This window comes from Artemia sp. Qi Xiang Cuo, chromosome 6, assembly GCF_049724085.1.
Source record: "Artemia sp. Qi Xiang Cuo chromosome 6, ASM4972408v1, whole genome shotgun sequence".
NCBI classification, from domain to species: domain Eukaryota; kingdom Metazoa; phylum Arthropoda; class Branchiopoda; order Anostraca; family Artemiidae; genus Artemia; species Artemia sp. Qi Xiang Cuo.
Genome location: NC_142799.1, coordinates 77,505,276 through 77,529,817, shown reverse-complemented (window position 1 = coordinate 77,529,817; position 24,542 = coordinate 77,505,276). Strand labels below are relative to the sequence as shown.

At 37.9% G+C, this 24,542-nt stretch overlaps 1 protein-coding gene across 1 annotated transcript; it reads right to left on the bottom strand.

The window, feature by feature from the left end:
- Positions 1–15,749: 15,749 nt before the first annotated feature.
- On the bottom strand, positions 15,750–23,564 carry LOC148951616 (uncharacterized). Its single transcript, XM_089091167.1, has 2 exons — positions 23,460–23,564; positions 15,750–16,414 (listed from the first exon to the last, which is right to left on the bottom strand). The coding sequence occupies exon 2, from the start codon at positions 16,407–16,409 to the stop codon at positions 15,750–15,752; it is 660 nt and encodes a 219-aa protein (XP_088947293.1). The 5' UTR covers positions 16,410–16,414; positions 23,460–23,564.
- Between the last annotated feature and the right edge of the window lie 978 nt (positions 23,565–24,542).

The following is a 24,542-nucleotide window of genomic DNA, read 5'->3' as shown; positions in this document are numbered from 1 at the left end:
ATTTCTTTTCGTTTTGGGTTTCATTTATTTATCGATGCTGATTTGTGGCAGTTTCACGCTTGGTAACATTCATACACCACTTTTAACAACATACACCCTTTTAAAAATCTGGACACAAATAGTACTGTTTAATTTAGTTTCATACCTCTTCTAGTACACCTGAAATGGAAAACTTGATACCATTCGCAAAAAAAAACTGTTTACTTTTTTTGATAGCTAGGATACACTTACGCTATTTTGATATGGTTACATTTCAAGAGCGGAAATGGGAGGGTTGGCGTGGGAGGGTGGGATTGGAAGGGGGATGAATTGCCCTCAAGTTACTTTCGACTATTAAAAAGGGAATCAGCCTTTTCTATTTTCAATCGAATGAGTCTTTTTCGAAGTTCCCACCACAACTCCTTCGATACGAAGTGCCCTGGTCTAAACAACAACAACAAAAAATAATAATACACTATACCCACTTCGATCTTTACTATAAAAATGTCAAGCCTTCCAATCACTTTCGACTATTAAAAAGGGCACTAGGCCTTTCTATTTCCAATCGAATGAGTCCTTTTGGAAACGACAACGCTTTCTATAAACACCTTATAGGCCCCCGGGGTATAAATTATAATCCTTACCCTACGATCTGTTAGGGTGGTTGTCATTAAGATCGAATTTCCAGAACTTTCTATTACGTTAAGGAACATGGCTATCTCAAAATTTTGATTGGATGTATTTGGGGAGATGGTGGGCATGAGAGGGGTGTTACTCGCCTTCGAATCACTTTCGACTATTAAAAAGGGCAAAAGCCACTCCAATTTCCAATTGAATGAGCACTTTTAACAGTTTCTACGACAACTTCTTCGATACGAAGTGCCCTGCTCTAAATTAAAAAATTAATAAATAATACATTGTGCCAACATGGTTCTTATATGCCCCCAGTGCATAGCTTAAAACCTTTGCCCTGATGGTTGTGGGGGAGTGTGCTCCTCTTTACTTAGTCCCCGTTTCTTGTCTTGTTCTCGAGTGTCCCCGTTCTATACTTAGGCAGCGCGATCCTGCTGCCTATGATTTATACAACAAGTTTCTATATAAACCTTATATGCCCCCAGGGCAAAACTTACAACCCTTGCACTGAGGGCTCTGAGGAGCCTATCTTCCTCGAAGACCTAATTTCCAAAACGTTCAACAATGTTGAACAAAATAGAAATCTCAAAATGTTGATTGGCTGGGTTTTGGAAAATGGTGGGCTCGAGAGGGGCGTTAGTCACTATCCAATCACTTTCAACTATTAAAAAAGACACTAGCCATTTCAATTTCCAATTGAATGAGCCCTTTTGAAGTTTCTACGACAACGCTTTCAATAAAAACTTTATTTCCCCTCAAGGCATAACTTACTACCCTTGCCCTGAGTGCTGCGGGTGTAGGAGTTGTCATTCTTAAAGACCAAATTTCCGAAACTTTCAACTACGTTGAACAAAATGGCTATCTCAAAACTTTGATTGGATATGTTTGGTGGAAAGGTGGGCTCGAGAGGAGGGTTAGTTGCCCTCAAATCACAAAAAGGGTACTATCCCTTTGAATTTCAAATCGAATGAGCCCTTTTTCAAGTTTCTACGACAAAGATTTCAATAAAAACCTTTTATGCCCCCAAGGCATAACTTATAATCCTTGCCCTGAGGGTTGTGGGGAAGTGTCCTCCTCAAAAATATATTTTCTATCTAGAAATCAACTACGCTGAATAAAATGGTTATCTCAAAATTTTTATTGGATGTTTTTGGGGGAATGATGGGCGTGGAGGGGGGGGGTAGTTGCCCTCCAATCACTTTCAACTATTAAAAAGGGCACTAGCCCTTTGAATTTCCATTCGAATGAGCCTTTTTTGAAGTTTCTGCGACAATACCTTCTTTCAATACCTTCGACAAAAACCTTATATGCCCCCAGGGCATAACTTAAAACCCTTGCCCTGAGCCTTTGCGCTGAACAAAATGGCTATCTCAAAATTTTTATTGGATGTGTGGGGAAATGATGGGCGTGGGGGGGGGGCTAGTTGCCCTCCAATCACTTTCGTCTATCAAAAAGTGCACCAGCCCTTTGAATTTCCAATCTAATGAGCCTTTTTTGAAGTTTCTACGACAACGCCTTCTATAAAAACCTTATATGCCCCAAGGGCATAACTTAAAACCCTTGCCCTGAGGGTTTTGGGAGAGTGTCCTCCTCAAAAACATATTTTCTATCTGGAAATCAACTACGCTGAATAAAATGGCTATCTCAAAATTTCTATTGGATATGTTTGGGGGAATGATGGGCGTGGGGGGCTAGTTGCCCTCCAATCACTTTCGACCATTAAACAGGGTACTAACCCTTCAAATTTCCAATCGAATGAGTCTGTTTTGAAGTTTCTACGACAAGGCCCTATATAAAAACCTTATATGCCCCCAGGGCATAACTTAAAACCCTTGCCCTGAGGGGTGTGGGGGGTTGTGTCCTCCTCAAAAACATATTTTCTATCTGCAAATCAACTACGCTGAACAAAATGGCTATTTCAAAATTTTGATTTGATGTGTGTTGGGGAATGATGGGCGTGGGGGGGGGCTAGTTGCCCTCCAATCACTTTCGACTATCACAGAGGACACTAGTCCTTTGATTGCCCAATCGAATGAGGCTTTTTGACATTTCTACGACAACGCCTTCTATAAGAACCTTATATGCCCCCTGGACATAGATTAAAACCCTTGCCCTGAGGGTTGTGTCCTCCTTAAAAACATATTTTCTAACTGGAAGTCAACTACGCTGAACAAAATGGCTATCTCAAAATTTTGATTGGATATGTTTGGGGGAATTATCTGCCTGGGGGGGGTAGTTGCCCTCCAATCACTTTCAACTATTAAAAAGGGTACTAGCCCTTCGAATTTCCAATTGAATGAGCCTGTTTTGAAGTTTCTACGACAACTCCTTCCTTAAAAACCTTATATGCCCCCAGGGCATAACTTAAAACCCTTGCCCTGAGGGTTCTGGGGGAGTTTCCTCCTCAAAAACATATTTTTATCTGGAAATCAACTACGCTTAACAAAATGGCTTTCTCAAAATTTTGATTGGATGTGTTTAGGGGAATGATGTGTTTGGGAGGCTAGTTGCCCTCTAATCACTTATCACTTTTATTAAAAAAAGGCACTAGAACTCTCAATTTCCAAGCAAATGAGCCCCTTTTGAAGTTTCTACGACTATCCCTTCCATATGAAGTGCCCTGCTCTAAAGGAAAAAAATAATACGTAGTACATTGTACCAACATTATTTTTATATGCCCTCAAGGCATAACTTAAAACCCTTGCTCCAAGGGTTGTGGGGGAGTTTCCTCCTCAAAAATATATTTCCTATCTGGAAATCAACTACGCTGAACAAAATGGCTATCTCCAAGTTTTTATTGGATGTGATTGGGGGAATCATGGGCGTGGGGAGGCTAGTTATCCTCCAATCACTTTCGACTATGAAAAGGGTACTAGCCACTCCAATTTCCAATCCAATGAGCCCTTTTCCAAGTTTCTACGACAACTCCTTTGATACGAAGTGCCCGGCTGAAGAAAAACAAACATTGTGAAAAAAAGCTTTTCATAGGCAGCGCTAGCGCGCTGCCTATGAAAAGACGATGTCAATGTTAAACGAACAAAAATTAATTAAAAATACTTTTTCCACAAAATAAGTTTTTCAGAGAAAAGTAAAGAACTCCATTAAACCAAAAATGAGCAAAAATAAAATCAAATAATCTACCAAGCGTGAAACTACCACAGATCAGCATAGATAAATACATGAAACCTAAAACCAATAGAAATTAAAAAACATAACTAATTCAATATCAAAACGATCAAAAATTACCAAAGGTTGTGCTCAAAACCCCTATGCTTTCCCAAGGCCAGAACATAATTCTCACTTTACTGAAAAAATAAAAATGAATGTGCATTGTCAGTTTAATATACATATATTGATATTTAGTAATCAAAATGTTAATATTATTTGATTTATTAAAGCTATAAAAGTAAAAACATTTATATTTTGATCTCTTAACGTTATAAAAGTAAAAACATTTAAAACAATCTTTTTCCGTAAAGTACAATTTATATTCTGGCTTTTAGAAAGCATAGGGTTTAGAACCCCACTCAGATTAATTTCTGCTCGTTTTGAGTTTGACTTATTTTAATTTCTGTTTGTTTTAGGTTTCTTTTATTTATTGATACTTATTTGTGGTAGTTGTATGATTGGTAGATTATTTGATTTTATTTTTGTTTATTTTTGGTTTAATGGACTTCTTTATTTTTTTTTTGAAAAGCTTATTTTGCTAAAAAAGTTTTTTTGATTAATTTCTGTTCGTCTTATACTGACATAGTCTTTTTCAGGGAGAAAGACTGAGCCCTTTTCTGAAGTTAAACAACCATCCCTTTCATAAAAAAACTTAGATACCCCATGGGCATATTTTACAACTCTTGCCCCTAATCTCTGGGGTTTGTTTCAATCCCAAAAGCCTTGTTATATGATATTTAGACTATTTTGAATAGACTGACTTTCTCAAAAATAGACGCATTTCAGGACAATACGACGTGTGTGTAGGGGAAGGGGGTTGCTGCCCTCTGATTACTTTGACTCTTAAAAAGAGCACTAGAGCGTCTGATTACAAATTCAGTGAGCCCCCTCCGAAGTTTATAAGACCAAACTTTCTATAAAAACCCTATATGTCCCATGGGCATAACTTACAACCCTTGCCCTGAGGGCTGGGGGGATCTGTTATCCTCAAAGACATAATTTCCAGACCTTTCTGACAGGCTGAACAAAATGGATATATAAAAATTTTGATTGGAAGTGTTTGGGGGAAGGATAGGCATGAAGGGGGGGGCATTTGCCCTCTGATCACTTTCGACTAATAAAAAAGGCACTAGTCGTCTGTCTTAATTTCCAATCAAATGAGCCCTTTTTGAAACTTCGACGACACAACTTTCTATAAAATACTTATATCCCCCAAGGGCATAACTTACGACCTTTGTCCTGAGGGCTATGGAAGGAGGGTTGTCATCCTCAAAGACATAATTTCCAGACCTTTCAACTACAATGAACAAAATGGCCATATCAAAATGTTGATCAGAAATTTTTGGGGAAATGATGGGCACGGGGGGGGGGGCGGTTCTCCCTTTAATTAAAAAGAGCAATAGCCCTCTCAATTTCCAATCGAAAGAGCCCTTTTTGATTTTTTTACGACAACACTTTCTATAAAAACCTTATATGCCCCCAGGGTATAACTTACAACCTTAGCCTTGAGGGCTGTGAGGGGTTGTCATACTCAAAAACATAATTTCCGGACTCTTCAACTACGTTCAACAAAATGGCTATATCGAAATGTTGATCGGAAGTGTTTGGGGAAATGATGGAAGTGGGGGGAGCCATTTTCCCTCCGATCGCCTTTGACTATTAATAAGGGCACTAGCCCTCTCATTTACCAATTGAATGAGTCCTTTTTAGAGTTTCTATGACAACGCTGGCAAAGACCTAATTTCCATAACTTTCAACTATGTTGAACAAAATGTCTGTCTCAAAATTTTGATTGGATATGTTTGGGGAAATTTTGGGAGTGACAGGGGCGTTAGTTGCCCTCCAATCACTTTGAACTATTAAAAAGTTTCGAAGACTGGAATTTTTTATTTTAGTTATGCTGACTATAGCGTATTTTATTTAAATTATATTAAAAAATAAACATGGCTCTTACAGTTACTTCATATGGAAAACTTGGGCTCTTGGGCTCTCAATAGTTTATATATATATATATATATATATATATATATATATATATATATATATATATATATATATATATATATATATATATATATATATATATATATATATATATATATATATATATATATATATATATATATATATATATATATATATATATATATATATATATATATATATATATATATATATATATTGAACATGAGTAAATATAATTGATAAAATCAAGGAGAGGATTAATGGCTACAGTAGACAATTGTTAAGTTTGCTACTAGTTTCTAACTTGCTTGTACAATTCACAAGTAATATTTGTCGAATCTTAACGAAAAAAAGAAACTGCCAAAACCTCTAAAAAAAGTACCTTTGAGGGTTGTCATCCTCAAAGACCTAATTTCCAAAACTTTCAACTACTTTGAACAAATGGCTATCTCAAAATTGTGACTGGATGCGTTTGGGGAAATGGTGGGCTTGAAAAGGGGCTAGTAACCCTCCAATTACTTTCAACTATTAAAAAGTACACTAGCCCTTCAAATTTCCAATCGAATGGGCCCTTTTTCAAGTTTTTACGACAACACTTTCTATAAAAACCTTATATGCCCCCAGGCCATAGCTTACAACTCTTGCCCTGAAGACTGTGGGGGGAGTGTCCTGCTCAAAGATATAATTTCTGGACCTTTCATCTAGGTTGAAGAAAATGGCTATCTAAAAATTTTGACTGGATGCGTTTGGGGAAATGGTGGGCGTGGAAGGGTGTTAGTTGCCCTCCAATCATTTTTGACTATTAAAAAGGGCACTAGCCATTTCATTTTCCAATCGAATGAGCCCTTTTTAAAGTTTCTACGACAACGCTTTCTATAAAACCCTTATATGCCCCCAGAGCATAACTTACAACTCTTACCCTGAGGGTTGTGGAGGGGTTGTCATCCTCAAAGACCTAGTTCCCAGAACTTTGAACTACCTTGAACAAAATTGATATCTCAAAATTTTGATTGGATGTGTTTTGGGAAAAGGTGAGCGTGAGAGGGGGGTTATTTGCCCTTCAATCACTTTTCACTATTAAAAAGGGCAATAGCCCTTTGAATTTCTTACAACCATTGCCTTGAAAGCTGGGGGGGGGTCATCCTCAAAGACTTAATTTCCAGAACTTTCAACTACGTTGAACATAATGGCTATCCTCCTATCCTAACCGCGGACGACCTACTTTCCGTTTAGCCCTAGACGGTAGGCCAAAAAAGACATTTTTTGGCAATCTGTCATCCTTCATCCATAGAACGTGCCCTAACATTCTCAACCTTTCTCTCATTATAGCCCTAAAAAGCGGGATGGAACCAGACTTTTCGTACAGGCTACTGTTTGAAATACGGTCAGTCAGCCGGGAGTTCTTGCCTTTTACCCCCCCCCCCCCACCAAAACCAAAACACGTCCCGGAAAATACCCTCCCACGTGGAAAATAAGGCTTTCCAAATTTGAAAATTTTGTTTGAGTTTTGTTTTTTTATTTTCCGTAGGGGAAGGAATTTTGGTACTTGTGTATTATACGCCACTCACTCAAGTTTACGCTTTGTAAAACTCGAGAACAAACTGGTTTCTTCGTTAGTTTCTTTCAGTTTAGCGTGAGACAAGACAAAGACAAGTGACAGAATAGATGGGAAATATACAATTTGGGCTATATATCTGCACATAGGGGAGGGGGGTTAAGTTTTTGGACAATTTCAAGTCAGAAAACAATTCTAGTTTCATAATATGCCGAATAATTGTACCTAACACACTTTGCATGCAGGACCGCTATACTTTACCCCCTTACTATACTTTACCTCCTTACTATACTTTGCCCACGTCGCTCTTTACTTCGGTAGCGCTATTGTGCTGCCTATGATTAGTGACTTTGGATGCGTTTCAATGACTCATGAGCAGCCAGGACAATATGAGTGAGGGTAGCACCCTCGTGAAACACTCTCTTTAAAGAACTAATTTTGAAGATGAAGGCCAGGGGATCTGGAATCTTTTAAAGACATGCCCCTAAAAAAAAATCTTAACGGCCTTTCACGTAAGTTTTTTTTGTAAAAATTAATTTTTAAAACCCTCATCCCCAAAACATGTTTTTTAAAGAAAAGTAAAGAGCTACATAAAGAAATAAATTCAAATAATCTTCAAGGTAAAAAAAAACTATGGAGTCTAATAGAAAAAAAACAAAAAGATATAAATGTTTTCGAATGAAAAAGACTCTGTTAATAAAAAACAAACAGGAAAACTCATTTAAAAGGCTTATTCCACAAAGCAAGTTTGTCAAAGAAGAGAACAGAGATACATTAAGGCAAAAATGAGTAGAAATAAATTAAAATAATTTTTAAAGGTAAAACGACCACAAATCACCATCAATGAATAAGTTAAACTAAAAACAAACAGAAATCATAGGCAGCGCAATAGCGCTGCCTAAGTAAAAAACGATGTTGGCACAATGTATTATTGTTATTAATTTAAAAAAAAAAATTCACAAAATAAGTTTTTCAAAGAAAAGTAAAGAACTTCATTAAGCAAAAAAATTAGCAAAAATAAAATTAAATAATCTACCAAGCTTGAAACTACCACAAATCAGCATCGATAAATAAATGAAACCCAAAACGAACAGAAATTACAATAAATAAGCGAGTCAAAATCAAAACGAGCAAAAATTAGCATAAGTTGGGCTCAAAACCCCTATGCCTTCCCCAGGCCAGAACACAATTTGCACTTTACAGAAAAAATATAAATGTTTTTACTTTTATAACTTTAATAAATCAAATAATATTAACATTTTGATGTAAAGTGCAAATTATATTCTGGCCTTTGGAAGGCATAGGGGTTCTATGCCTTCCTCAAAACTGCTCGTTTTGAGTTTGACTCGGTTATTTATTGTAATTTCTGTTCGTTTTGGGTTTCATTCATTTATCGTTGCTGATTTGTGGTAGTTTCACGCTTGGTAGACTACTTGGATTTATTTTTGCTCATTTTCGGTTTAATGAAGTTATTTACTTTTCTTTGAAAAACTTATTTTGTGGAAAAAGCTTTTTTTAATTAATTTATGTTTGTTTTATATTGACTTAGTCTTTTCAGGGAAAAAGTAAGTAATATTTTATATCGCCTTGTTTTTTAAGACTTTATACTTTGGCCTGCTATTTGTATGATGGAGAAAAATTTTCAGCAATTTTTAACATACACCCTTTTAAAAATCTGGACACAAATAGAAGTGTTTAATCTAATTTCATACCTCCTCTAGTTGACCTGAAATGGAAAACTTGATACCATTCGCAAAAAATCCTTTTGATTTCTGTGATAGCTTAGATACATTTGCGCTATTTTGATTTGGTTAAATTTTGAGAGCAGAATAAGCCCTAAAAGTTTTAAAATGATACCCTCAGTTGTTCTTTGGATACAGCTGAGAAGCCTTACTGAGAATTAGCAATAACACAATGCATTTCGATTTAATCTTAAGGCAACATTTAGTTTTTAAACATAAAGGCAAATGGGACGGTGGGCGTGGGAGGGGGATTAGTTTCCCTCCAATCACTTTCGACTATTAGAAAGGGCATCAGCCCTTTTCGAAGTTCCCACGACAACTCGTTCGATACAAAGTGCCCTGGTCTAAACAACAACAACAACAACAAAATAATACATTATACCCACATCGATCTTAATTATAAAAATGTCAAGCCTTCCAATCACTTTATACTATTAAAACACGCCCTAGGCCTTTCGATTTCCCATCATATGAACCTTTTTTGAGTTTTAACGACAACGCTTTCCATTAACACCTTATATGCCCCAGGGTATAAAATAAAACCCTTACCTTAAGGGCTGTTAGGGTGGTTGTCATCCTATGAGATCTAATTTCCAGAACTTTCAACTACCTTAAAAATGGCAATCTAAAAATTTTGATTGGATGTGTCTGGGAAAATTGTGGGCGTGAGAGGGGCGTTAGTCACTCTCCCATCATTTTCAACTATTAAAAAAGGCACTAGTCCTTTCAATTTCCGATCAAATGAGTCCCCTTTGAGTTACTACGACAACACTTTCAATAAAAACCTTATATACCCCTAGGGCATAACTTAAAACCCTTGCCCTGAGGGCTGGAGGGTGTCATCCTCAAAGACCTAATTTCCAGAACTTTCTGCAACGTTGAACAAAATGGCTATCTGAAAATTTTGACTGAATGTGTTTGGAGGAATGGTGGGCGTGAGTGGAGGGGTAGTTAACCACCACACACATTCAACAAATGTGATGTGTTTTGGAAAATGTTTGGCGTGAGAGGAGCGTTAGTCGCTATCCAATCACTTTCAACTATTAAAAAAGACACTAGCCCTTTCAATTTCCAATTGAATGAGCCCTTTTGAAGTTTCTACGACAACGCTTTCTATAAGCACCTTATATGCCCCCAGGGCATAAATTACAACCTTTACCATAAGGGCTGTGAGGGTGGTTGTCATCCTTTAAGATCTAATTTCCAGAACTTTCAACTACGTTAAAAATGGCTATCTCAAAATTTTAATTGGATGTGTTTGGGAAAATGGTGGGCGTGAGAGGGGCGTTAGTCGCTCTCCCATCATTTTCAACTATTAAAAAAGGCACTAGCCCTTTCAATTTCCGATCAAATGAGCCCTTTTGAAGTTTCTACGACAACGCTTTCAATAAAAGCCTTATATGCCCCCAGGGCATAACTTACAACCCTTGCCCTGAGGGCTGGGGGGGGTGTCATCCTCAAAGACCTAATTTCCAGAACGTTCTTAAACGTTGAACAAAATGGCTATCTGAAAATTTTGATTGAATGTGTTTGGAGGAATGGTGGGCGTGAGTGGAGGGTTAGTTACCCTCCAATCACTTTCAACTATTAAAAAGGGCACTAGCCCTCTCAATTTCTAATTTAATGAGCCTCTTTCGAAGTTTTTGGGACAACTCTATCTATAAAAACCTTATATGGCCCCAGGGCATAAATTACAACCTTTGACCTGGGGGCTCTAGGGGGTTTGTCATCCTTAAATACATAATTTCCAGAACTACGTTGAACAAAATGGCTATCCCTAAACTTTGATTGAATATGTTCGGGGAAATAATGGGCCTGAGAGGGGGGTTTATTACTCTCCACTCACTTTTGAATATTAAAAAGGGCAATTTCAATTTCCTATCGAATGAGCCCTTTTTGAAATGTCTACAACAACTTTCTATATAAACCCTATTTCCCCCAGGGAACAACTTACAACCCTTTGACTGAGGGCTCTGATGGGGTTATCATCCTAAAAGACCTAATTTCCAGAACATTCGACTACGTTGAACAAAATGGATATCTCAAAATTTTGATTGGATGTGTTTGGGGAAAAGGAAGGCGTGAGAGGGGGGTTAGTTGCCCTTCAATCACTTTGGACTATTAAAAGGGAACTAGCCCTTTGAATTTCCAATCGAATGAGCCCTTTTTGAAAGTTCTACAACATCGCTTTCTATAAAAACCTTATATGCCCCCTGGGCATAATTTACGACCCTTGCCCTGAGGGCTGTGGGGGTGGAGGGGTTTTCATCTTTAAAGACCTAATTTCCAAAACTTTCAAATACGTTGAATAAAATGGCTATCTAAAAATTTTGATTGGATGTGTTTGGGGAAAAGGGGGACGTGAGAGGGGTGTTAGTTGCCCTCAAATCACTTTCGAAACTATTAAAAAGGGCACTAGCCCTTTGAATTCCCAATCGAGTGAGCCCTTTTTCAAGTTTCTACGACAAACATTTCAATAAAAACTTACATGACCCCAGGACATAACTTACAACCCTTGCCCTGAGGGCTGGGGGGGGGGTGTCATCCTCAAAGGCCTAATTTCCAGAACTTTCTGAAACGTTGAACAAAATGGCTATCTGAAAATTTTGACTGAATGTGTTTGGAGGAATGGTGGGCGTGAGTGGAGGGTTAGTTACCCTCCACTCACTTTCAACTAATGTGATGTGTTTTGGAAAATGTTGGGCGTGAGAGGAGCGTTAGTCGCTATCCAATCACTTTCAACTATTAAAAAAGACACTAGCCATTTCAATTTCCAATTGAATGAGCCCTTTTGAAGTTTCTACGACAACGCTTTCTATAAGCACCTTATATGCCCCCAGGGCATAAATTACAACCCTTACCCTAAGGGCTGTGAGGGTGGTTGTCATCCTTTAAGATCTAATTTCCAGAACTTTCAACTACGTTAAAAATGGCTATCTCAAAATTTTCATTGGATGTGTCTGGGAAAATTGTGGGCGTGAGAGGGGCGTTAGTCGCTCTCCAATCACTTTCAACTATTAAAAAAGGCACTAGCCCTTTCAATTTCCGATCAAATGAGCCCTTTTGAAGTTTCTACGAGAACACTTTCAATAAAAACCTTAAATGCCCCCAGGGCATAACTTACAACCCTTGCCCTGAGGGCTGGGGGGGTGTCATCCTCAAAGACCTAATTTCCAGAACTTTCTGAAACGTTGAACAAAATGGCTATCTGAAAATTTTGACTGAATGTGTTTGGAGGAATGGTGGGCGTGAGTGGAGGGTTAGTTACCCTCCAATCACTTTCAACTATTAAAAAGGGCACTAGCCCTCTCAATTTCTAATTGAATGAGCCTCTTTCGAAGTTTTTGGGACAACTCTATCTATAAAAACCTTATATGGCCCCAGGGCATAAATTACAACCTTTGACCTGGGGGCTCTAGGGGGTTTGTCATCCTTAAATACATAATTTCCAGAACTACGTTGAACAAAATGGCTATCCCTAAACTTTGATTGAATATGTTCGGGGAAATAATGGGCGTGAGAAGGGGTTTAATTACTCTCCACTCACTTTCGACTATTAAAAAGGGCAATTTCAATTTCCAATCAAATGAGCCCTTTTTGAAATTTCTACAACAACTTTCTATATGAACCTTGCCCCCAGGGCATAACTTACAACCCTTGCACTGAGGGCTCTGATGGGGTTATCATCCTAAAAGACCTAATTTCCAGAACTTTCGAATACGTTGAACAAAATGTATATCTCAAAATTTTGATTGGATGTGTTTGGGGAAATGGTAGGCGTGTGAGGGGTATTAGTTGCCCTTCAATCACTTTCGACTATTAAAAGGGCACTAACCCTTTCAATTTCCAATTGAATGAGCCCTTTTTGAAAGTTCTACAACATCGCTTTCTATAAAAACCTTATATGCCCCCTGGGCATAATTTACGACCCTTGCCCTGAGGGCTGTGGGGGTGGAGGGGTTTTCATCTTTAAAGACCTAATTTCCAAAACTTTCAAATACGTTGAATAAAATGGCTATCTAAAAATTTTGATTGGATGTGTTTGGGGAAAAGGGGGACGTGAGAGGGGTGTTAGTTGCCCTCAAATCACTTTCGAAACTATTAAAAAGGGCACTAGCCCTTTGAATTCCCAATCGAGTGAGCCCTTTTTCAAGTTTCTACGACAAACATTTCAATAAAAACTTACATGACCCCAGGCCATAACTTATAACCCTTGTCCTGAACACTGTGGGTGTTCTAATCAAAGGTATAATTTCCTGAACTTTTAACTTCGTGGAACAAAATGGCTATCTCAAAATTTTGATTGGATGTTTTTGGGGGAATAGTGGGCGTGGAAGGGGTGTTAGTTGCCGTCCAATCACTTTCTACTATTAAAAAAGGCACTAGCAATTTCAATGTCCAATCGAATGAGCCCTTTTTGAAGTTTCTACGACAATGCATTCTATAAGAACCTTATATACCCCAAGGGCATAACTTACAACCTTTGCCCTGAGGGATGTGGGGGGGGGGGGTGTTGTCATCCTCAAAGACCTAATTTCCAGAATTTTCAACTACGTTGAACAAAATTGCAATCTTAAAATTTTGATTGGATGTGTTTGGGGAAAAGGGTGGGCGTGATAGGGGGTAAGTTGCACTCCAATCAGTTTCGACTATTAAAAAGGGCACTAGCCCTTTGAATTTCCAATCGAATGAGCCTTTTTTGAAGTTTCTACGACAAACCTTATATTTCCCCAGGGCATAACTTACAACCATTGCTCTGAGGGCTGTGGGGGAGTGTCCTCTTCAAAAACATAATTTCTAACTGGAAATCAACTACGCTAAATAAATCGGATATCTAAAAAAAAATTTTGATGTGTTCCCGGGAAAGGTGGACGAGAGAGGGGGGTTAGTTGCCCTCAAATCACTTTCGACTATTAAAAAGGGCACTAGACCTTTGGATTTCCAATCAAATGAGCCCTCTTTCAAGTTTCTACGACAGAGATTTTAATAAAAACTTATATGCCCCCTGAACATAGCTTATAACCCTTCCCCTGAAGACTATGGGGGGAGTGTCCTGTTCAATGGTATAATTTCCTGAACTTTAAACTGCGTGGAACAAAAAGGCTACCTCAAAATTTTGATTGGATGAGTTTGGGGAAATGCTGGGCATGGAAGGGGTGTTAGTTGCCTTTCAATCACTTTCGACTATTAAAAAGGGCACTAGCCATTTCAATGTCCAATCGAATGAGCCCTTTTTGAAGTTTTTACGACAACGTTCTCTATAAAAACTTTATATGGACTCAGTTTAATGGGGCTCAGTCGCCCCAATAAACAGGGTTTAGTTATAACACATCAGTTACAGTTACAAGTAGTCGCAGCCTCAATCTTAAGTTGTCACAGTAGTAGTATTATTGGCCCTGAAATTTTCAAGTTGATACCCTCAGTCATTCTTAAGGTATTATAGATGCACCTTTTTGATAGCCTGGATGTTCATAATAATTTCGATTTAGCTCAAAATTCCCCTCAAATTTCTTGAAGTTTAATCTCAATACCTTTAGCCTTTTTGGAGACCTCCACGATCAAATACCCCCCCCCCCTTTCCCAATGACAAATCTTGCATGTAAACAATGGGCAAATTGTATAATTCAAAATCCTTGTCCCAGAAGAAGTGGAGGAATGGCACCTCAGGAGGCCTACTTATTAGACGTCTCGATTATTTTAAATATAACGGCTTTCCAATCAGTATTGAAGAAGGGCTGACGGGAAAGACCGAATCAATATGGAGGGTTACTGTGTTTAATCCCTTCTCCCAAAATTTGTGTCTGACTCTTAAAAAAGTATCAAAACTGCATATAAACAAATTATGATGCTTTTTGTAAGGATTTCTGCAAATATCCACCCCACCCCTCCCCACACCGAACGAAAATCCTGGATACGGCTTGTGAGGGGGTGGGGGTGGCTGGCTACCCTGCGATAACTCTTAACAACCATTTATCCTCAGCAGTTCCTTAGCTACTGCTGATTAGCCCTTTTGACAACCAGTGTGTGAAAGTGTATCTGATTTGGTTAAGCATCTCCACACATTTTTGTTCACCTTAATACTATAAGCCTTTTTGGAGACCCAGGATCAAAGATGCTTTACTTTCCAAATAACAAATCCTATTTGTCAACAATGTATATATAGCACCTATGTCAACAATGACTTATAGCCCCTACCCCAGGGGCTGTGGGAGGCCTTTTCATCTTTGGAGGCAGATTTATATGACCTTTAGATTATTTTGAACAAAATAATTTGATTAATTATTTTGAACAAAAATAGGGGATGGCAGCGAAAACCCGAAGAGGGGGGGGGGCTGGTTGCCCTCTGATCATTTTTGGCTCTTAAAAGGGGTGCTAGAACTTTCAGTTCCAATCAAATGAGTCCCTTCATAGGTTTCTATGACCACCCTTCTACATAAAGAGGGATGGTTCCCAGAGCAATATGGCTCTGGGAGGAAAATACACACTGTATTTTTTTTTTTTTTACTATAGGCAACGCTAGAATGTTGCCTCTGAAAATACAGTTTTTTTGTAAAAAAAAATTCTATGACCACCCCTTCTATACAAAGCCGGGCAAAAACAACACTCAGAAGACACTTTGCTCTTTACTGAGGGCCCAAGTCGGAGCACTTTGAAATGACAAGTTTCATAATCGGCTTTTACCCATATAGCTAATATCATGTCGAAACTCAGATAAACAAAGAAATTTTATTCCCTAAAAAAAAAAAAAAAAAAATTAAAATTGGGCAATTAAAATTTGAGCATATTTCAAGTGAACCCGCACCAACCGATGGATTTGTGGTATGTAGTTCTGTAGCATGCTCCAAGCGACATCCAACATAATCAATACAGGGTTTAGTCAAAACGAATTCCAAAAATCCATCCAAAATTCCTCCAATAGCTTTACTTTCATCAATTTGCCGTTTGTAAATGTTATCTGGGTATTCTTGTCTGCCATTATAGTTTTTTCCATAAGGCCTCTCGGGTCTAGGGACATAAAAATCAGATAGCTCCACATCCTTGATTCCACAAGATTTTTTATTCATCATACCTAAAATTAAGGAGACAACAACAATGATAATAATCGCAATGACAATGACGACAACTACAACCACGACAAAAGTTGGCAGAATGATGGGGGCTAGCGGTTTTCCTTCTTTTGGGAAAGGCATGAGTATTGGACCCTTTTCACTATTATCCTCTTCTGGGAGTTTGTTTACACCATAGGTAACGATGGGGACATAATTAAGGACAGTCTCTTCTGGATTCGGTGCTGTGTTGGCTAGGACACTAGAACTGAACGCCAGAGAAGGTGACATCATTGCTGGTGGTTGATATATCATTGACATGGTCGCTGCAATAAGAAAAACTCAGTCAAATTTTAAATCAGTAAAATCAAGTGTTATGTAAAAATAAAAAAATGTGACGCGGTTCCGGCTTTACATAGTTGAATTATCCTCTTGGAAAAGGGATATCCCTGCTAAAAGGTTATTATCAATTTGCAAAGAAAATAAGTGTAAAAGCTAATATATAAGGTATAACTCACTGGTGGATCCAGGGGGGATGGGGGGCTGACCCCCCAAGATTGTTTCTGGCATCCTTTTTCCCTGTTTTTTCACTCTTTTTTTTAGAATAAATTTTGGTTAATTATTGGCACCTTTGTCACATTAGGCCCCCGCAAGATTTTGCTCATTGGTGCCCTTGTCACATTGCCATCCCCCCAATATTTTGCTCTATATCTGCCCCTGATATAACTCGTCAGCATTTTTGACATTCCGCGCGTTTAGCTGTAGTTTTGTATAATTTACGTAAGTAGCAGCATTGATCCTTTTTAGTAGTAGCAACAAAATAGTTTGTACTTGATATTGAACAATATGACTAGAATGCGAATTCAAGATTACGGTATTTTGTTGATCTTGGAAAGTGGTTGAGTTAACTGAATGAAACTTTCACAAATGAATTCAGGACCGAAAATATTCGCGTTGGAGGTATTACCATGTCTTTCATATCTGTCTTTTTTTTTTCTAGATTTTAGAAGATTGACTACATGACATTCTATACCTACATAAAAGGCGTTTTTTTTTTAAATAAGGTCCGTTTGATCATAAGTACTCAACGAATAATTATTTTTAAAAAAAAGTAAATTTATTTTCAAAAAGTACATACTCTATCTAAAAGCATAGTTGCTCATCATACCTCTCAACTAATTTAAAAGTAACCTCTGCATAAAAACTTGCCGCTTGTTTCGCTAACCAGGAAATTACTTCCGTTTTAGCGGCGTCATCATCACTGTAACGTTTGCCACTGAGGGGGAGAATCGGATGATAATCACTCGGCGCAAGATAAGGACTGTATTGTGGATGGTCTAAAACTTCCCAGCCGAAACTGTCCAACAAGTTACGGGTCTGACCAGCAGTGTGAGGTCTTGCATTGTCATGAAGAAGGACAGTTTCCTTTGCCAGCATGCCAAGTTTTTTGTTTTGTTTTTTAATGGCTCTGCGGAGCTTTCTGAGGGTTAGGCAGTATGCTTTTGCATTGATAGTGGTTTCTCCGTTGCATGAAGTCGACCAAAAAAACATCATGCCTATTCCCAAACACCGACGCAATGATTTTGCGCTGGGAGAGAGGATGTTCGGCCTTCAAATTTTCAGGGGAGTGTGCATGTTTCCACTCCATGTTCTGTTGCCTCAATTTGGGCGCGATATCCGAAACCCATGTTTTGTCTCCGGTTCAACCGGTTGCCATCTCACTGGCAACGGTTAAAAAGATGACGACGATGTAGAAATAGTAATGAAGTCTTAGGCATAGGAGCTAGTCGCTAGTTCTTATGCAGACTTTTCTTTAAAACTAGCTGAGAGGTATGATAAGTGTTACGAAAAACTTGGTAACTATACCGAAAAGTAGAGTAAAGTATGTGCTTTCTGAAAATAAATTTTACTTTTGTGAAATAATCATTGTCATTTCCACTTGATTCGGGAAAATTGGCTCCAACTCTGACCGCCCCCCGCCGCCAAGATTTTGACAAAATTACGCCCCTGGATGAAGGTACTTCAAAACACATTCTCATGTGATTATTAAGGCTATGGACCAATTCCTGGGTGTTTCATTCACATGCATCAACTACTTTCCAAGATTAAAAAAAACTTTAATTTAGGATTGTACCAACTTGATAGAATTTGCTTGTCACTAATAAACAGAATTCGCAGTTGAATAAAGGTCGGAAGGTATGTTGAGACCTGCAAATAGTCTACTAGATAAATAATAGGAAAGCTCGCCCCTGAAAAACTCTACCGTGAAAACTTTCCCAGAACAAACTTTACCCCAAAAAATCACCCCATTAAACGTCTTTGGAAACAAGTGCCAACGGAAACTAGCCACTGGAAAAACTGTCGAGGAAAACTTGCCGCTAGAAATTTTGTATTTAGGATTCACGAAATGCTGCACTAACAAACCTTCCACTCAAAGAATTCACGTTCAATTCGCTCCACAGAAAACTTGGCCCTTAACATTGTCTATTTGACTTTGCCTATTAGTAAAGACACACATTCCTACCTCTTAGTAAATGTTTTTGCTTGGAAATGCCTCGAATAACCTTCTTCCCAAGTACCTAAGACCTCACTTTCCCTGTGAAGTTACTGGGAAAAAAATACATTTGAAATATTTTACTTTAAACTAAGTCAACACAAGTGCGTATAGTCTGGATGAAGCTGTACTATGATCCTTTTGCCTCGATCTTGAGGATCAAGTTATTTAATTTGGAGTAAATTCGCCCTATTGCACCACTGCCCATCTCATAAAAGCTTATAAAGGCGATGCTGCTTACCATTGGCCAAAGTTTTGGTCGCAGAACATTGGGTACAAATCATTGTAAATTGACCCAAAGTCATTATAAATTGGCCATAATGGGGGTTAGATCCAAAAAACCCTTGATACAATTCCAAATTTGCAAAAAAATTGTTATTGTGAATTTTTCCTTCCTAATAGAACTTCAAAAAATGTTTCCATATAGGGTGATTTCATACAAACTTTTTGGAGGTAAACTTGACAGGGGTTGGTTTTCAATGCGAGAAATTTTCCAGGAGCCAAAATCTTATGACCAAGTTTGTCTTAGGGTGGATGAGGGGGGGGGTTCTAGAACCACTGGAAATTATTCTAATTAATGTTACATATGACGCCAAGTTGAAGGTACTTCAAAGAGTTTTGGAAGTTATACTTTATATTCTCCAGAGGTTTCTAACGTTGGTTTTTATACCGGTTTCAATGACCGTCAATATGAAAATCAGGTCTATGAATAATGGGGTTCCTTACTAGGGCTATAGTAAAAAACAGATACAGATGATTAAGTTATATTTACGGATGGACGACTGCTAAATAATAGGCTGCAATCTGGCTGGGGCCAAGTTGAACACTAGATCATCCTTGAATGGGGTGGAAAAAGGTCATAGAAAGGATTTAATGGAAGAAAGTCTCGTGGAAGGGAGTAAAGAGTTAAGTTTTGGATGGAGAAGGGGAAAGGAGCGTGCTAAGCAGTGTTGGTCTCAGATAACCTTGTGCTGTTTTGAGTTGTCAGTTGCAGGGTTGCCACCTGTAGCACGAAAGTGCTATTTTAGCACTATTTCATCACTGTAGCACGTGCTACATTGAATGTAGCAAATTGAAAATATAGACATCTCTATATGACCAAATTGAAAAATAGACATATAAAATGCAATTACATGATGTGTCTCACATCAAAATATATGTCAGAACATGTTTTATGCATGACAATAATCTAAATTAATCTAATTTTGAATACGGGATATGCGTGTGTTCATACATTTTCCAATTTGTCACTCTGATCAGCACAGGATACACTTTTACTCGTTTACAGCAAAATAGATAAAAAAAAATTGACCTAAAAACAAATATAAGTACACTGAAACGGACCATGCATGTGTTGCAGCCCAAACCGCAACGTGCAAAAAATTTGTCGACTGTAGCACCGAAATTTTTTTTAATATAAAGCTTATATAAAAAATAAAGTTTAAGCCTCTTTAGAAATAGTTCTAAGCAGAAAGACCGTGGCAACTATCACATTCAGAAACTGTTTTTTTATTCTGGTATGCCCTCCTGAGAGACAACCCAACTTTTGATTCCTTTAAAAGTTAGTTCAACAGACCGTCTTAAACGGAAAGCAGGTCGTCCTTTTATATTTCATCTAACTCATTATTTTGGTTTCCTTGAAGCCCCCCTTTTTTCTAATCATAACTACTACTAACAACTCATCGCAGCACCAAGACACATCGTTAGGGAAAAAAGAGAAAAAATAAATAGTATATCAGGCCTTAATTTTTTAGTAGCCTGGTACCATAAATTTCATAATACAAAAAAAAAATCTCCTACTAAAGGTTCCTAAGCAGCTAAGATGTATCCTGAACTGCAGAACAATAAAACTCGAGCTATGTATGGTAAGATACATACACAAGGAGCTAGGGGCCTTCTGCACACCTTTTGTAATTCTTAATTCTTTTGTATTTCACCTAACTCATTATTTTGGTTTCCTTGAAGCCCCCCTTTTTTCTAATCATAACTACTACTAACAACTCATCGCAGCACCAAGCCACCTGAGGCCAACACAGCTACGCACGCTCCTCCTCCACCCCAATCAAAGCCTCCCTTTTTACACCCGGCCACGACGTTCTCATTTCCTTTAAATCTTTCTTTATCCCGTCCTCCCACCCCAGACGGGGACGACCTGCTTTCCATTTAGCCCTAGACAGTTGGCCGAAAAGAAAAGTCTGTCGTCCTTCATCCACAAAACGTGCCCTAGCCACCTCAACCTTTCTTTCATTATAGCCCTAGAGAGCGGTATTGAACCACATTTTGCGTATAGCCTATTGTTTGAAATACGGTCAGTCAGACCGATATTTTAAAAGATTTTCCTTTGTTTTTTTTTTTTCCTGTCTTCAAGATTTAATTCAAATTCAAATTCCTCACTGACTAGCTATTATTGATGAGGCACTATATTTGAACAAGACTTAACAAACCCAAAACCCTATAGGTAATATTAGTGTCAATTAGGGGGGGGGGCAGGTCTCTACCTACCAAGGGTTTTTAAAAACACCTTTTTTCACTGAAATAATACGTTTCCTAATATTTTTCGGTATTTTCGTTGAAAAACTAAAAAAAAAACAATTGCCCTCTCCCACCTACAGTAGTCCCCCTAAATGAAACATTTATTTTAATCCCACCTTCTGTATTTTCGTGAATTGACGTCATTGGTTGTCAATGGTGCCAATTCGAGACAAAGGAAGCAATTGCCTTCTATATTTTCAAAAAATATTTTCCTTTTGAAGTATTTAGAAAAAAAGAAAATTTCCCAAAACCCAAGTATTAGCTGTATTATGTAAAGCCAACTACAGTCTGATTTTTATCAAAAGAAGCTAATCTGCAAAGCTTTACTAAACTATATAAGACAACGACACGACCAATAATTGAAGACTACACATCTGTGTGGTATCCGACATGAAAATATGATTCACAGCTTATTGAAAAAGTACAAAAACGGGCATTAAAATGTGTTCCTGTTTTCAAGTGCTTGCCTTATGAGTGTAGAATAAGACGTTTGAGCCTACCAACTTTGCGATTCAGGAGGGATAGATTGGACTTAGTCAATGTATTTCTAATTATTAAAGGTGTTGATGATTTGTCTTTTAGTGATTTCGATCAGTTTAGCCATTATTCACCCACACGACAAAATTCATTAAAATTGTATCAGAAAAGTGTTTTAAGAAAGGTTGGACAGGGTTCTTTTGTTTGATCATTTAATTTCAAGTAATAATGTTACAGCTTTTAAAACAGCTTTGGTTGGAACCTCTTTATGAAGGGCAGTATATTACCTTAAATTACCTTAAATCACAGCTTGGAGTGAAATAAGGACTTTCGATCCTGTTGAATCACTCCTTGTGATGACTGTTGTGGTTGGTTAAGTTCTGGTGGAAGATTCTGGTGCTTCCCAGTCAAACTTCCACGGTGTATCTTTCTACTCAGCATTCAGATGGCGTTTGAAAGCATCTGTTGATTCAGCAGCAACAGTGTCCCCCTTGAGGTTGTTCTAGAGGTTCTCGATCCAATTCAAGAAGAAATTGCATCTTGCTCCAGTTGTAGCGTAATGTTTGCAGATTTGTCTAGGGTGTCCCTAGGTTTTGTAGGAGGTGTCGATCTCCAGGATCTTATTTTCTCGATTGGTTGAGAGGAGTTTGTGCACCTGGATCATGTTTCCACGTTTCCGTCTGTATACTAAGGAGGGGAGGTTGAGTTCCTTCAGCCATTCACTTTATGTCTTGTTTTCCATGCCGGCAATCATCTTAGTGCCAGAATAAATATAGAACCAGAATAAATGTTACAGCTTTGTTTGGAACCTCTTTTTATGAAGGGCGGTATATAAAAAACCATAATATTTATGGCATTAGTATGATTTGTTTTACTCAGTGCCCCTAAAAAGAGTTTAATGAATTTGTCTCTCCGCGCATTTTGGTGTATTTGCTTAAATTTTGTAATGTGTTCAGCTTAGGGAGTTTATTAGTTAACTGTAGTTACAGTCAATACCCAGAAGTTCAGTTCTTGTATATTGTCTTTGTCTATTGTTGGTTATTGTTTTGTTTATTCTTAATTTGTACCGAGACAAGCCTATGACTAACTCCGTTTTGGTTTAAAATAAATAAAATAAAATCCTAAGGATTTCTGGCACTGCCAGAACGGTTTAATTCTAGCCCAGAACAACAGCAAAGACTATAACTCACCATAGTTGCAACAGTAGCTGCAACCTTAGCCTAAAGGAAGCAAAATCTTAAAAGCACGTTTTCTAAGAGACTTTCTAGTAGGGAAAATTTCGCAATCAGCGCTGTTTCAGAAATAGTAGCTATTATTCAAACCTCGCAAAATATAGATTTTTAGTTATTGATTAAAGTAAGATTTTGGAAATTGAAAAAAAATGTATCTGAAACTCTTCAAAATGACGTTAAGTTGAAAAAAACGTGCATTGGAATCGTCAATTGCAAATCGCAAATCGTGCATTGGAAAATCTTATTTGTAATATAATTCCTTATGTGGTCATAAATAGGTCCCCCCCTCCAATATGCATTCTAATTTTGAATGGTTCAACCCAAAACTTCAAACACACATAAAAACTTCAATTCAGATTTCAAAGAAGAGAAATGTAGTTTCTTTGAAACTATAGGAATAAAGATAGGTAATTTCTCGTGTCCTACATATGATTCAATTAAATTTCAGGGCTTTAAAGGAACTGGTGCCACCAAAAAACTTCGTAAATACGTCCTGGAAACCTCCCAACTCTCCAACTAAAGTTTGCAACAGTATAATCACAAACAATGTGTATAAAAATAAACAAAGAAAAATACCTTATCAGTGTATTCACAATAGATTCCTTTTCTCTTCAAAAAATAAGTGTTGACTAAATACAATTACTGACCCAGGCCATTCAAGTGCTTCAATTATAGCCATCCTAATAATAATCAAGCATGTTATCTGAATTATGGAAATAAATACTACTTATAGATTATGAAATCGGCAGTCATGAATTAACAATTTAATAAACTAAGTAAGTCTCATAAATATTCTATGTAGTTTATTACTTTAACCTGGAATCACTAGTTAAGTATATCCAAATTTGCCTGTCAAAATTTGAAAGTATACATGCCAACTGCAGTACTCGGTGACAAATTAGGTGTGTTTCGTTTTTCCGAATATACTGCGAGCTTTTACAATTACTAGTCATAGGCAGCGCAATAGCGCTGCCTAAGTAAAGAACGATGTTGGCACAATGTATTATTATTATTTTTTTTTTTTGGGCGGGGGGGGTTAGACCAGGGTACTTCGTATACAAGGAGTTGTCATAGAAACTTCGAAAGGGGCTCATTCGATTAGAAATTAAAGGGGCTAGAGCCCTTTTTAATAGTCGAAAGTGATTGGAGGGCAACCAATCCCCCTCCCACGCCCATCATTTCCCCAAACACATCCAGTCAACATTTTGAGATAGCTTTTTTGTTCAGCGTAGTTGAAAGGTTCGGAAATTATATCACTGAGGATGATACCCCCCCCCCCCACAGCCCTCAGGGCAAGGGTTGTAAGTTATGACCTGGGGACCTATAAGGCATTTATAGAAAGGGCGGTCGTATAAGATTCGCAGGGACTTATTGGATTGGTAATCAGAAATTCTTATGCCATTTTAAGAGTTTAAGTGATCGGAGGGCAGCTACCCCCCACCGCCACAGACACACGCCGTATTTTCCCAAAATGTATCCAATTGAAATTTTGAAATATCAATTTTATTCAGAATAGTCCAAAGATCATATATAAAGGCTTTTGGGGTTGAAAGAAATCCCCAGAGCCTGGGGGCAAAGGTTGTAACTTATGCTCGGGTGCATTTGAGCTTTTTTTTCTGGGTCGGATGGCTGTATATATGGGCGTAGGGAAGGAGGGCA

What these genes read in the sequence shown, in the direction of transcription:
- LOC148951616 (XM_089091167.1), bottom strand. Translation starts at nt 16,409, where the DNA reads ATGTCAATGATATATCAACCACCAGCAATGATGTCACCTTCTCTGGCG.